This window comes from Eptatretus burgeri, chromosome 1 (genome assembly GCF_056783735.1).
Source record: "Eptatretus burgeri isolate ZD-2024b chromosome 1, Ebu_testis_v1, whole genome shotgun sequence".
Lineage (NCBI taxonomy): Eukaryota > Metazoa > Chordata > Myxini > Myxiniformes > Myxinidae > Eptatretus > Eptatretus burgeri.
The window spans coordinates 136,086,928-136,103,130 of NC_140961.1; the positions used below are offsets into that span (position 1 = coordinate 136,086,928).

General features: G+C 43.5%; 1 protein-coding gene across 6 annotated transcripts in view; it reads right to left on the minus strand.

Annotated features, from left to right (window-relative positions):
- LOC147035510 (helicase senataxin-like) overlaps positions 1 to 16,203 on the minus strand; it is a 442,380-nt gene that overhangs the window by 233,932 nt on the left and 192,245 nt on the right. For all 6 annotated transcript variants that reach the window (XR_015062693.1, XM_085899538.1, XM_085899543.1 and 3 more), the window contains one exon: positions 10,146 to 10,319. Coding sequence is in view for 5 of the 6 variants with exons in the window: in XM_085899538.1 (XP_085755664.1) it covers positions 10,146 to 10,319 (174 nt within the window). In the remaining variant the exon portion in view is untranslated. The remainder of the gene's footprint in view (positions 1 to 10,145; positions 10,320 to 16,203) is intronic.

The window sequence follows — 16,203 nt, forward strand, 5'->3', positions numbered from 1 at the left end:
GGTGATGCTACCTGCTCTCAGCATTGGTTTTGGTGCTGTCCCTGCTGTCTTCTTCGCAGCAGATACTGCAGTGGTAGTGGTGAATGCTGCTCCACTAGTGCTTGATCCTGCAGTGCCAGTACTGGCAGTAGATACAGTGCCGTCCTTCTTGCTCGTTGTTAGAGTCTTGGCTACAGTTGGTTGCATTTTTCTTCGTACTTCTTCTTTGAAGAAGAGGCGAAGTGGCTCCCACTGTTCAATCAGCCTGTCTAGGCACTGACCAAGGGACAGCCACCTTGTTGCGACATGCTTCAGAATCTTGTGTGTCGGGGCATCACAGAGTTCTTGCAGTGCTTTCACTCCTTTGACGCGTTTACTACTTTTGTCCAAGTAGTAGTAAATATCGATGAGAAAGTCATCTAATTCAATGGGTAAGGCCTGAGCCGCCTTCTTGGCCGTATTGTGCATCATATGGCAAGGGCATCCCATGATGTAGCACTCTGGATTTTGTTTGTGGATATAAGCAGCGACTCCTTTGTGCTTGCCCACCATGACAGAGGCATTATCAGCACAAAAGGAAACACAATTTCCCCACGGAATTTTCCTGTCACTGAACTCATGATCAAGCAGTTTGAAAATGTTTTCTCCAGTGGAATCTTGTTTGCACGCAGGCAAACTTAGCAAACCTTGCTTCACAATCCCAGCACTGTTGTCATAGTACGAAATCAGGACAGGATATAGCTGGGCCTCACCACTGTCATTGCTACCGTCTGTAGCTAGGCTAAATGGAGCTAGTCTAGCAATATCGGCAATAGATGAAGCAGTAACATTTGACAACTCACCAATTATTGCTGAAGTTTTTGTTCTTGCACATCCATACTTTGAAGCAACTTTTGAATCTGGAAACATCTTTTGAAATAGAGGTCCAGCATGATCTGAGACTGATATGGGCAAGTTATGTTCCACAATAAATCCACGAAAGAGAAGTTCCGCTCGGGTAACATCGTCTTCCTCGCTTGTCCCTTGTTTGGTGAAATAATTCAGAAGTGTACCGGTACTCGTGCTCGAAGATCTCTCCTTTGCAATGTCTGTGTGCCGTTTGCTTCCAACGTGCTTCCGAATATCATCGCGACCTCCGTGCTCAACTGAAATATCAACACTGCATACTGTACAATACGCATGATGAATTCCTCTTTCAGACTTTCGAATACACGGGTATTGGAGACTGTATTCGGTCTTGCACTTCTGAGACCATTTCTTGGTCTTCGTAAGCTTCTTTTCTGCCATTTCGTAATCAACATCGAGGGCTTGAAGCATCGGTAACTTCGAAGTCGATGTTCCACAGCTGCAGCGCGACTCGTAGAACTCTAGCGGCTGTTAAACACCGCACGGTGGTCGCGACCGCCGGGCTGGTATGGGGCCCAGCTGCATGCAGTGAGCGTATCGCATGCATATACACTGTGCATACATACCGCATGCACTGTATTGCACACATACCGCATGCACTAAATCTCAGTGCATGATCGCATAAGCGAGATCCAGACCCAATGTTTCGCTGCTCCTCATTTGAATTTGCAATTTTTTACGTACAATTTGGTAGCAGCGAACGTTATGGAGTTACCACATGCTATACGTAGCAGACGATGCTTTTCATTCAATTCTCATACTAGTACATTCTGATTAGTGAACAGTGCAAAAATATCAAAATTTCGGGAGGATAAGGATAGTGATCGTAAGGGCGGGAGTTTGGGTGAATTTTCGGAAGCCTCCCGATGAAATCGGGAGGGTTGGCATTGCTGACATATATATATATATACATATTATATATATACATATTATATATACATATATATATACATATATATACACATACATATATACATACATATACATATACATACATATATATATATATACACATATATATATATATATATATATATATATATATATATACATACATATATATATATATATATATATATACATACATATATATATACACATACATATATATACATACATATATATATATATATATATATATATATATATATATATATATATACACACATACATATACGTTCTGAGAAATGAGTCGTTAAGCGATGTCATCATTGTACAAACATCATTTTTTTTTTCGTTTTCGAACATACTTTTCGAACATCGTACTTACACAAACTTAGACACCTAGGCTATATGGTATAGCCTATTGCTCCTCGGCTACAAACCTGTACAGCATGTTACTGTACTGAATACTGCAGGCAATTGTAACACAATGGTAATTATTTGTGTATCTAAACATAGAAAAGGTACAAAAGATTTTTTTTTTTTTTTTAAATGGTACACCTGTTTCGGGTAGATTATATGTAGATTTTATAAACACTGTACACTTAGGCTACACTAAATTAATTTTTAAAAATAATTTCTTTCTTCAATAATAAATTAACCTTAGCTGACTAACTTTTTACTTTATAACCTTAAAAAATTTTTTTAACTTTTTGATGAATCCTTAGGGGCCATGATGAACAAAACAACACGAGATTAAATCAAGCACACGGAAAAATGATGCAATTAAGAGCCGCGGTAAACACGAGATGTACAGTTGAAGAATGCTGTGTGACACGGCATGCTGTTTCACAGTAAACTTTTTTTTTTATAAGTCGAAAGAATACACTCTAAAATAACGATAAAAAGTACAGTATAGTAAATACATAAACCAGTAACATCGTTGTTTATCATCATTATTAAGTATTATGTACTGTACATAATTGTATGTGCTATTTTTATACGACTGGCTGCGCTACGTCGGCAACATCACTCGGCGATAGGAATTTTTCAGCTCCATTATAATGGAGCTGGCAGATTCGTCGTATATGCGATCACCGTCGTATATGCGATTATGGGACCACTGTCGTATATGCGATCCGTCGTTGCCCGAAACATCGTTATGCAGCGCATGACTATATATATATGCACAAGATGAGAGTTTTACTAATACACCGTTATGCAAATTAATTGACTCACTGACGTTTTTTCACGTTTTTCAAACATTTTGTATTATCGCTCCATAATATACTGGTTTTTACAATGAAATTCATGTTTATTATTATCTTTAGGTCGTTAGCGTTTGTTAGAGCTTTTCAGGAGTAGTTTGGACCTAGCTGTACTGCACATGCACGAACTTTGGGTGGGTGATGCAATACTACTGGGTGGATGATGCAATAGGGATCCTTACGTCAGCCCCAATGTTTCACTCGGCATTCAACACACCGCTCCTGAGAGACGATGGACATCACTCCTTGGAAGCGGACGAAGATTTTTACGCTATTCGAGCACTCTGAGAAGTCACAGAGAGAGATCGCAATGATTGTACGTGTCAGTCAACGCTCCGTCTCACGGATTATCAATCAAGCTGTCACAACTGGATCTCTGTCACCAAAGCGTAAAGGAAAGTGTGGAAGAAAACTTAAAAAGACACAAGAAACGATTTGTTTTTAATTCGTCAAAGCAAACTTGATCCTCGAAAGACCAGCGATGATCTGCAAAAAGATCTAGCCAGATCAGGAGTCGCTGTGAGTTCCAGCACTGTTCGAAGAAGGCTCCTGAATGTGGGTTGGATAGCACAAAGACCAGTTTAAAAATAACTACTGACGAAGAAAATGATGGGTAAAAGATTGCTATGGGCCAAGAAGTATCAGAACTGGAGGAAAGGAGGATTAGCAGAAAGTGATGTTTTCCAACGATCGTCACTTTTTCATTCAAGGACACAGGAGTCAACATGTTTGTCGTTCCCCAGGTGAGAAGGTCCATGAATGTCACATCGACCAATGCGTAAAACACCCTGAAAAGAAAATGTTCTGGGGTTGTTTCAGTTATGCTGGCATGGGATCTCTTCGTCCCATCCATGGGATGATGAATTCTGCCCATTACATTGAAGTGATAGAGGAAAAAGCGATTCCAGAGATGCAGAAGGCGGTTCCATATGGTTCAGGGGTGTTCCAGCACGATATTGCTCCTGTCATATGTCAAAGGTGGCGACTAATTTCTTCACAAGAAACAAGATAAAGGTGTTGGACTGGCTGGGAAACTCTGCGGATTTGAATCCGATCGAAAATCTGTGGTCCATCATTAAATCTCGCCTGCGCAAAATGGACTGTACCATGAAAACCAAGCTAATAGAGGCCATAATGCAGCTCTGGTAACATGACGAACAGATCAAGGAAAACTGAAAACTTGATAGATTCTATGCCAAAGTGAGTTCAAGAGGTGATAAACAATAAAGGCAGACATACTTCCTATTAAAATGTGACAAAAGTTGACGAGATTATACGAATAGATGATCATTTTGATTAAAATTCTCATTTTCATTATTTTTAATGTTTGAGTCAATTAATTTGCACAAGGGTGAATATAGATAATATCATTTATCTAAAGTAACCACTCATTGCATTGCATATAGTTGTCGTAAAACTCATTATAAGATAAACGTTTGTGCAATGTTATGACATGCATTTTTCCAAGTTTTTTGTTTTGAGGGAATCAAGAGAAAGTATGTTAAAAGTACTCTTAAGCGACTAGTCTGTCAATGTTATCACATATGGACAACATATACGAGGGCAAGTCAGAAAGAATCCGTAATATATATTTATTTAAATAATATAACTACAATTGAGCATGTACAAGAGCATCATTTTTCCATGTAGACCCCCTCTTTTTCAACACACAGTCCATCAGTTCACAAGCTTCTGTATGCCCTCATAAAAAATGTTTTTGGCTGAGTGGCGAGCTACACATGCACCCTTTCTTTCACTTGGGCATTGGCAAAGTGGCAGCCTCTTCAAGTATCTGAGTGGACCAAACAGGTGAAAGCCTGAAGAGGCCAGGTCAGGACTGTACAGACGATGCTCCAACACTTCAAAGTTCAATTGCCAGAGGGTTTCCACAGTATGAGCGGCAGTGTGTGGATGGGCATTATCATGCAGCAATGGAACACCTTTTGACAGTAGCCCTTGACATTTCCATCAAATAGCTGGTTTCAACTGGTCCCAGAGCATTTCACAATAATGGACATTGTTTACCGCTGTGCTCCCCTCTTGATAGTGTTCCAAAATTGGGCCTTGTGAGTCCCAGAAAAGTGACAATACATCTCAAAAAAGCATTCCCTTCATGACAAAAGCGGTTCAAAAGGCTTTGGCAGATTGTCACACAGTTGCGCTTGTGCTCTTCTGTGAGTTGTTTTGGAACCCATCTTGCAGAAACGTTATCAAAGCCTAGTCAGTTGTTGATGATTTAATGTGCAGAAACATGACTGATGTTCATAGTGTAGTAGATAGTAGAAAAATCGTGCAAATTAAGATACAAGCATCAAATTTGGCATTTCTGTTCTGCAGGGCTTTCTGATCAAATCTGCCAGATTGGCCATTTGAAAATCCAAATTTTGAAGAAAAAAAAAAACTTCTAAAAATTTTGAAGTCACAGCCAGTTGAAATTCTTGAAGCGCAAGTGAACATCCCAGACAGAGAACCAAGGGGAGATGCAGTCATCATTGATGGCTCAGCACTTATCAATGCCCGACCTCCACGCACTTCAAAGATATTTGATGACTATGCTAAAGAAGACATCATTCCAAAGGTGGAATCCTCTGGTGCCAGGTACGAGAGGGTGGACGTCGTGCTTGATGTGTACAAAAAGTCGTCTGAAGTCCGAGGCAAGGTCGAAAAGGGGGCAAGGAATCAGAAGAAGTGACAGGAACCAGTAAGACCCCCAAGTAACTGGAGAAGCTTTCTTCGAGATGACAGCAACAAGACTGAGTTGTTTCACTTCCTTGCGGAAAAGATGTGTGAAGCACAGACGACAAGCACTGTCATTGTCACAAAAGGAGAAGATGCCATTACAACACAAGGAAGTCACTGGATGCTGTCTCCATGTTGTCATGAAGAAGCTGACACTCGAATATTTGTACACGCCAGGGATGCAACGACGGATGGTAGCAAGGCCATTATCATTAAGGTTAATGACACGGACGTACTAGTCATAGCAATATCTGTACTGCCATCCTTACAGGAACTAGGTCTTGAGAACATGTGGATTGCCTTTGGCCAAGGAGCCAAGGCGCGATGGATTCCAGTTCATGAGGAAGTTTCTGCAATAGGGCCTGAGAAAGCTCGAGGGATCCCATACTTCCATGCGTTCACTGGATGTGACGTCGTGTCTGCCTTGCGCGGTAAAGGGAAGAAAACTGCATGGCAGACTTGGAACGTCTTTGATGATGTTTCTGAAACATTCACCACTCTCAGCCAGCATCCAACATTGATTCGTGATCTTGTCTTTTTTGAAGTTTTTTTTTTTTTTTTCAAATTGTTCAAAATTTGGATTTTCAAATGGCCAATCAGGCAGATTTGATTAGAATCCCCTGGAGAACGAATGTGCCAAATTTGATGCTTGTATCATTATTTGCACGATTCCTCTCAAAAATTGCTGTTATCTGCCCCACTATCAGATGTTGTGCCACTTCATCAATAGTCGACCTTCGGGCTGCGGTGAACCAGTTCACGGGTTCAATTCACGGGCTGCGGTGAACCAGTTGAAACGGGGCAAAGCTCCAGGGATCTGTGGCATCCATGCCGAACTTCTCAAGGCTGGTGGAAATGCTGCACTCATGTCGTTGCATGCAGTTTTGTGCTCTGCCTGGAACACAGGCATCATCCCAACTGACTGGAAGAGGGGCCTTGTTGTCCCTCTCTGGAAAGGGAAGGGTGATCGCCAAGACTGCAACAACTACCGAGGGGTGACGCTGCTCTCAGTGCCGGGCAAGGTCTTTGCTCGGATAATTCTTGATAGGGTTCGCCACCATCTGCTTGAGCACCAGCGTCCAGAGCAGTCAGGCTTTACACCAAAGAGGTCAACGATTGACCGTATCCTTGCCCTTCGTGTCCTCACCGAACGCAGACGAGAGTTTCGGCAGGGGCTGCTTGCAGCCTATGTTGATCTCTGTAAAGCGTTCGATTCAGTGAATCGGGATGTCCTCTGGAGGATTCTTGGTCTTCGTGGGGTGCCACCGAAACTGATCGATCTGATGTCTGAACTCTACTCTGGTACTGAGAGTGCTGTGAAGTGTGGTGGTACCATCTCTGACTTATTTCCAGTTGTTACTGGAGTTCGTCAGGGATGTGTACTTGCCCCCACACTTTTCAGCACTTGTATGGACTGGATTTTAGGGAGGATGTCGGAGAGATCAAGTTGCGGTGCATCGTTTGGCAATGTCAAGATCTCGGACCTTGATTTTGCAGATGATGCAGTCATCTTTGCGGAGACTTTAGACATCCTCTTGGGGGCCCTCGAGGTGCTGAATGAGGAGTCGGAGCCGTTGGGATTACGGATTTCTTGGGTCAAAATAAAGATCCAGGCTTTCGGTGACATCTTGGATGCTGCTGTCCTGTCTGTGTCTGTTTGTGGTGAGGATGTTGAGGTCGTGGATAGATTCACTTACCTTGGCAGTGATATTCATGTCTCCGCAGGTTGTGAGCCGGAGGTCAATAGACGTCTGGGTCGGGCCTGGGGAGTCATGGATTCACTGGATCATGGGGTGTGGCGCTGCCGGTACCTGTGCGGGAGGACGAAAGTCCGAGTCTTCAGGTCCTTGGTACTTCCAGTCTTGCTCTATGGGTGCGAGACTTGAACTTTGACCAAGGATCTGAGACGGAGACTTAATTCCTTTGGTACCAGGTCTCTTCGGAGAATCCTTGGCTATCGCTGGTCGGATTTTGTGTCCAACGAGCGGTTGCTGAGAGAGACTCGGATGAGATTTGTTACCTGCATAGTCCGTGAGCGTCAGCTGCGGCTGTATGGACATGTGGCTCGTTTTCCTGACGCTGATCCTGCTCACCAGATTCTCTCAGCGAGGGAGTCTCATGAGTGGAGGAGGCCAGTGGGCCGACCACGTGCCTCATGGTTACAGCAGGTTGACCAGCATCTCAAGGAGATGGGGATGGGCCTGGCATCTGCCTGGGGGATGGCCAGACGGAGGCCCCTGGAGTACCGGCGGAAAGTGGACGCAGCGACGCGCTGTTCTGGCACATGCTCCCATACCTGACCTGACCTGACCTTCGGTTATCCAGAATCATGGTGCGGACTCGTTCATTGTTTTCTTCTGTTGTGGACGTGGATGGGTGTCCAGATCATTCATCATCAGACACTTGTGCAACCGTTTTTGAACATCAGTGACACTTGTGCGACTGTGGGAATCCAATCATACGCACTCCACTGTGGAAAAGCACTGTTCCCATATTGTGCTGAAACTCTCCGATGAATTTCTGCTCCTGGTACTGCCCCATAAAAATTGTATCAGTGTACACTGCCCTTCTTTGGTGCAAACAGGCAAAGGAGTGGTCATGTTAACTTCCTTGCAACCCAACTTACTGACTGCTCAAGATTGAAACTGCTTCACAATGGTGCAGACAGTTCGTGCTTGTACCTGCAAGTAAATAAGCAACGTAATCAACACAACACAGTTTTTAACAAACTAGTGCAGGCCCATAGGTGCGTGCCCGTTGGTGCGTAAACGACGACTGGATTGGGGCATTTTTTCACCCCCCCCTCAGCACTCCCCCACCTCTCTCCCCCTCTCTCGTGCCAGTACCCTCTCTCGCGGGTGAGGCGTGCCAGTATGTGCAGCTTCGTTCCTTCGCTCTCGTAAACGACGACTGGATTGGGGCATTTTTTCAATTAGATCGTACCAACCGTATCATAAATGGCCATAACTTGGGAAACACCTGGGAAACATACTCAGGTCCCCAGCGTCAATTGTGACGCCATATCAAACGAAGAATAATTGTGACGCCCCCTCTCTCTCACTCCCCCCCCTCCTCTCTCGCCCCCACTCTCACGCCCCCTCTCTCGCCTCCTCCTCTCTCCCCCCTCCTCTCTCGCTCCTTTCTCTCGCCCCCACTCTCAAACCTTGAAAAGGCACATCCGCGGGTCCCCAACAATATTCCTGGCAAGTTTCAATCAGATCGGACCGTCAATCGTGCAAAAAATAATAATAATAATAATAAATAAATATTAATTGTGATGTCATTTGTGATGTCATAGCACCATGCCTTGTCATTGGTGGACAGATAAATGGCCGTAACTTGGGAACCGCTTATCCGATTAATATCAAACCTTGAAAAGCACATCCGCGGGGCCCCGGCAATATTCCTGGCAAGTTTCAATCAGATCGGACCGTCGATCGTGCAAAATAAATAAATAAATAAATAAATATTAATTGTGACGTCATTCGTGACGTCATAGCACCGTGTCTCGTCATTGGTCGACATAAATGGCTGTAACCTGGGAACCGCTCGTCCGATCGATATCAGACCTCGAAAAGGCACATCCGCGGGTCCCCGGCAATATTCCTGGCAAGTTTCAATCAGATCGGACCGGCGGTCGTCGAGAAACGACGGTCACAGACAAACAGACAGACAGACACACAGAGATTGCTGGAATTATAGATTATAGATAGATAATTGCGGATACTTTTCAACTTACCCTCACACAGATATGTACTGCTTTAAAAAAACAACTAGAATTTGCTTCCTCAGATGTTTCCGGTTCGTGAAAATTTGGGTCTGGGCCCATGGACTTATGGGTGTGGTTTTATATTACTCCAAAATCCCATTCTTCCCTCCAGGGGTTGAAGATGGCAGCAATTCATCATCTCAGTTCATCTCCCATCCACAACCATGATCTTGTATACCTCATAAACCTCCCCAATCTCACCTCTTTCCAATTTTGTAGTCTTTCCTTCCTGAGAATTTGCTTCTGATTCCACAATGTCCTCCAGTTGAACTCATTCTTCACCACCTCTCTTATCACAAGTCTCCCTCTATTTTCTCAATTAACCCTGCTGTTCATGTGTCCCCCCCCCCTTTTTTGTTGTTCTGTTAGGTCCTGGTTAGTTCTGTGTTCTAACTCCTCCGTAAGCCTCAAATCTGTATACAATAAAATAGGGTTGTTAAACCTTGGTTCAATGAGCTTATGACCATACTTTCATTTCAAGTGGACAACAAAGAGAATTGCAGTAACATAATTTTGTAAGATGTGCAACTGATGCAACGCATGGTCGACAACGAGCCAAATAAGGCAATGAAATAAAAATGGTGGTGTTTGCGAAACCATACGTGTTCCCATCCAGGAAAATTTCCTGACATAAGCAAGATGGTGATTAAATTGTGTAGACTGGTTGCAGCTGGGACTGCCACCGCCATTCAGCTCCTCCGACGAAAGCCAAATCAATACAAGATCTCCTTCTACGGGGTGGAGGGGACGAACCGATTCCCGATCCTCCACCTGACCTGAAGACATTGAACATGTGGTGGGAACAAGGTTATTGCATTAGGAGTGAAAGAAATTATGGGTAGTCCAGCAAGTTTGGGCGAATTGCTCCATTTTGCACATTATTATTGAAGTAGCAAGCTTTTGTCAGAGTTTAACACTTTTCTTCTGATTTCCAGCAACAGTCAAAATAGATGTAATGAAGAATTACTGCATCATTCTTTAACAGTTGAATGAACCGAGGGTAGAGCTCAAAGATGGACTATAAATGCTAAAATGATCATACCAGAAGCTTAATGTCCATTTTTATTATTATTATTATTTGACAGCCCCAATTATTTCCATGTTTTTGTGGGGTTGGCCAGGGGATGTTTTTGGCCCAGGTCTTTCAGGAATCAGCTGGCCAAACCTGACACTTGACTAAGTAAGTTAAGGCAGGAATTTGGAATAGATATCTGACCTACTCTTCGCAAAGGACAACATGGGATCCTTACGTCCATCAACTAAAGCCGGCAGAGGGGATGCCCAGTTTAACTACCATCCAAGGGATGGCAGACACATTAATGAATCATCCTGCCTGCAGAAACACCGAGATGACAATTTATAGCTGGGCTGAGATTCAAACCCAGGCTAGACAGCTGAGAGGAGAGGTGAGTGTGCATACCTCATGGGCAAGGGTCCTCAAAAGGCACAGAGTGGTCCACAGCCAGACAACAGCGCATAACTGTCTGGACTGCTGAGTTAATTCTCATCCCCCATCAATAGATTTATCAGTCAATGGATTGATTGATCCATGGTGCAAAATTATTTCTGAGTAAATCCCCTCTCATGTTTTTATTGTATATCTGCTCCTAATTATGTGTTAATGGCCTCTGATATTTATCCATTCAGAACAACTTGGTAAATCATAAACATCAGTAGGGTTTTATGCAGGAGATTTTATAATATATATATATATATATATATATATATATATATATATATATATATATATATATATATATATATATATATATATATATATATATATATATATATATATATATATATATATATATATATATATATATATATATATATAGGATTACAGTAGTACTCCAGATAGAGGGCTGATACGTGGAAAAAATTGCCACCCATTCAAATGTGTACACAATGATATACTCATAAACTCCTAAAGAGTGAAGTCATAGGCATTTGAAAGCCATAACTTTTATTCTCGACCTTTTTCTGAAGTATGAAGAGTTAAAAAGACGCCAAAATATATCGCGAAATCACATCGGAAGATCGCTAAATCGCCAATTTGTACTTCTCAGTTCTCATGCTTGTTCACCTCTCAAAACAATGTAAAACTGTAGCCCGATCTACCTCATCAACTGCTAAAGCCATGATGTTGATTCCAATGCGAGGAAGTTATTTTGACTCTGGCCAAGTGCACGCAACCAAAAATTAAAAAATATATTAAGCATTAATCATTTTATTACGAAAAGAAATCGAACGTAAATGTGGACTCACCAAACCAGTCCAAAATTGTGAGGGGCGGGGGGGGGGGGGAGGGTAAGAGGGAAATGGACACTGGACAGAACCATTCCAAAAGCGATACCTATCCAAACCATCACCTAAATCAACTGAAACAAGTATTAAAACAATTTAATAACATATATGGATTTAATCCACACCAAAATAAATAAAACATTGAAAATAAACAGAATGCTCATAACCTGTGAAAAGTGTCGCAGTCATGAGCTTGAGGTCACATGACCCGCACCATCTTCGTTAGCACTACTTGGCTGACTCAGGTCATGGATCAAGTTAGTTTTGAATGCATCCCAGATTGAAAAAGCCAAATAAATGTTAAAATGACATTTTGTGCGGCAATAAACTGCTCCAATCTGTTACGGGAGGGCTGTGGAAAGACTGCACAGGTATTCTTATGTGGTGATGAACAGGAATGGTGTAGTTTTACTCTGAAATATCACTGCAGTGTCACAGCTTCTCACTTGGCGTTCATCACATGAACCCGGTTGGTAAATCAATAGGTTGCAAATTGGTTTATAACATTTTTCTTATGTAGGGAGGATTAACGGGGTGGATTAACGAGTATTTATGTTAAATGTTATTTATGTTATTAATCCCACCTTCTCGATGGATTGGCCGGGTTCGGCCGAGGGAAGTTTGACCCAAGTCTTTCACGAACCAGCTGGTGCCAGCGATAACTAGATAGCTTTGAGGCGATTGTGCGATGGGACATCCAATTTAACATCCATCCGAGGGACAGCACACACATTAATGAATCACCCTGCCTGCAGCAGACTTGCACATTCTCTCGGCTGCTCACTCTGCCAACAATTTGGGGTATTACTACACATACAGTTGGTTATAATTCAACACTTTGATTTGCATCATTTTGGTACGTAATAAAAAGACAGGTAAATTCATGTTTTCAAATTTGAACAAAAATATATATACATTTCAACATGCCCCCCTCCCCACCCCAATCACCATCCACTGCCATGTTCCTCAGAGCTCATCTCGTCACGAAGGAGGGTAGACGTGCATCTACATCCCTTTATCTCCCCACGTAGGCCAGATGGCGAGGTGCTGTGGCGAATATGGGGTATTGTTGTCTATCAATTTTATTCAGTTGTTCCTGTAATGCTCTTGCTGAATGACCCAAATTGCCTGAGATACAGTATATATATTTGCAGTGATGGGGAGCAAATAGACAAGCTTGTATGGAAGAACATTTAAAAGGGGTGGTGTCCACAGAATGTAGTTATTACTTGTTAAAATGTCTTTGGTTGTGTGGCCCACGAGGTGCAAAGGAATGATTCAAATATCTGGGGACCCCTGTCTAGGCTACCCTGACAGCCCCATTTAACTCTATCTCAGAGTACAACAAATACATTATTTGGGCAAAGTGCAGATTGTATGGCATCTTGTGCAAGGGCAGATCCTGAGCCCATGAAATGCACTCAGAGATGCCAGAAAAAATGTAAACTGATGTTTACAGCACAATCATTTTGACGTCTTCATCAAAACCAATTTGATTTCATTCTCAAGTGAAATATCGATTGGAAATGATTGTTTATCTGCTTTGAAAGTCCCCCAATCCTATAATTTGCCTGAGGTCATATTCCATCTGCTTGGAAATCAGCCAACATCACTGTATTCCAGAAAAAAAAATGTGCAAGAACAGATCCCCTTAACCACAGAACGTTCAGCTTACTTGCAATCATCAGCAAGGTCATTGAATCCATCATCAAAGTTGATATGAAATCATTCCTTTTCTCCAATGACCTCATCTCAGATCAATTTGGATTCAGACCAGGTCACTCCACCTTGCTCATGCTGCTTCTACTCTATCAACAATGGATGGAAGCCCTCAATGTAAGACATGAGAACAGAGCCGTCTCTGTTCTCAATGTAAGACAGAGCCGTCTCTGTAGACATATCAGCTTTCGCTACAGTCTGGCATCCTTTTTTGGCATCCAAACTCTTTGTGTTTGGCATGCAAGACCAACTCTCCTCTTGGGTTACTGAATTCCTTCACTCTCGTTGCTAAAGTGTGGGCTCTCAATGGAATCCTTTCATCTCCTCTCCCAGTAAAGGCTAGAGTGACCCAAGGCAGTGGCCTATGTGCTATTCTATTCCTAATATTCATCAATAGCTCTCTGGAAAATCCTATTTATCTCATTCTTGATGAATACACCCTCTGCCATGACATTCCTCATCCTTCAAATAGATAGGCAGCAGCCTCTTCCCTCTCTTCAGATTTTGACAAAATCACAAACTGGTCCAACTTGGATTATGTCTTTCAAGCGTGAGGTGTCTGTGTCTCTGTGTCTCTGTGTCTCTGTGTCTCTGTGTCTCTGTGTCTCTGTGTCTCTGTGTCTCTGTGTCTCTGTGTCTCTGTGTCTCTGTGTCTCTGTGTCTCTGTGTCTCTGTGTCTCTGTGTCTCTGTGTCTCTGTGTCTCTGTGTCTCTCTCTCTCTCTCTCTCTCTCTCTCTCTCTCTCTCTTTCTCTCTCTCTCTCTCTCTCTCTCTCTCTCTCTCTCTCTCTCTCTCTCTCTCTCTCTCTCTCTCTCTCTCTCTCTCTCTCTCTCTCTCTCTCTCTCTCTCTCTCTCTCTCTCTCTCTCTCTCTCTCTCTCTCTCTCTCTCTCTCTCTCTCTCTCTCTCTCTCTCTCTCTCTCTCTCTCTCTCTCTCTCTCTCTCTCTCTCTCTCTCTCTCTCTCTCTCTCTCTCTCTCTCTCTCTCTCTCTCTCCCAAAATAACCTTACAGCAAACCCTCCCATCAACCCTCTCAAAGAAGTTCAGTTACTGAAACTCTTGGGTCTCACTCTCAGCCAAGATAGGGAACACCACATTTCAAAGTTGGCCTCCAAAGCCAGCTGCCGTCCTTCCTTGGCACACCTCAACTCCGATCCACCGACAAGGCTTTCATCCGCAGCTTGATGGAGTACTGCTCTCTCATCTGGACTGGCACCCTGCCTTGCACTTTGCTCAGTTTGATGCTGTGGAAACCAAAGCCTTCAGGATTAATGGAATCTCCTGGGGTGAAGCTGAGTCTCTGGGCCTATCACTTTACCATCGCCGACAGGTCGGTGGTCTCTCTGTCTTCTGCCTCCTTTCTGGTCTTGCACCCTCTGCCCTCTCTGTGCTTCATCCTGAGATATTTAGTGATGTACACTTTACCATCACTGCAACCTACATACCACCTTTAAATATATATTTATATATACTTGACCATCTCCACGACATATTTCTTCACTTGTTTGTTTCTTCAGTTATTCTTCATATATTTTTTTGTAAACAATGTCGGGGCTCAAATAAGAGCTAACACACAAAATGTACAATAAGGGGAGCAGGAGACAAAAGGGGGGGGGGCGAGGGAAGCACAGAATGGTGGGGCCCAGACATTAGGAGATCTGTGGAAGGGTGAGGGATGCGGGTGGGGTACACGGGGTAAACAAGATGGACATTACAGGGAATTTCAGGTCCATACACTAAAAGGAACTTTCAGGAAGGAAAGCAGGGAATTTGAAGGAGGTGGGTTTGGGGTGGATTAATGGGGGTAGAAAAGATCGAGGTTTTGGATGGGGGAAAATAAGAGATGGTGGTGAACAGCTGTTTTGAAGACCTGGAGGGAAGAGTGGGATTTAAGAGAGTGTGGGAGTTTGTTCCATTGAAGAGAGTGTGGGAGTGTGGGGGGTTGCAGAAGAGCTAGGGGAGAGGGCCGGATGAGGAGGAAAGGCTCGGTGGTGATGGGATGAGTCACAGAGGGGAGTAATAAGAGAGGGGGCAGAGGGCAGTTGAAGATTGGAGGAGGTGGAGTGATGGGATGGAAGAGGGGGCAGGTGAAGGAGGCAGTTTTTGGGGATGGGAGGGGAGCAACTTTGAGAAGGGGGAATGAGGGGAGAGATTGGAGGGAAAAGGGTGAGGGGAGAGTTTTTGAGAAAGGTGAGAAGGAAGCTTGGAGGGGGAAAAGTGTGAAGGTTGCTTTGAAGAGGGGTGAGAGGGAGGGGAGACAATGAGAGCAGGTACGGCCAAGGGGCAGGAGGGCGATGGGAGAGGAAGGGAGAGGTGGGGAGAGGGGAAGGAGGAGACTTGGTAGTGGTCTGGTGAAGAAGGGAGCAGGCAGTGGGAGGTACAATATTTGGGGGGTTGGGAAGAGAGGAAGGGTGTGCTGAGAGGAAGAAAGGAGCATGTTTGAGGTGTTGAATGTACTGATTGAGAGTATGAGATATCTGTTCGGTTAGAAAGGAGCCCACAGATGTTAGAACACCACACACTTTGGAACAACAGAGGAGGAGCTGATACAAAAGCAGAAGACAGTGAAGAGATGCTATGAGGGAAGGTGTGATGAGGGGCAACATGGGAGGGGTAAAGAGAGGGTATAACAGTTGA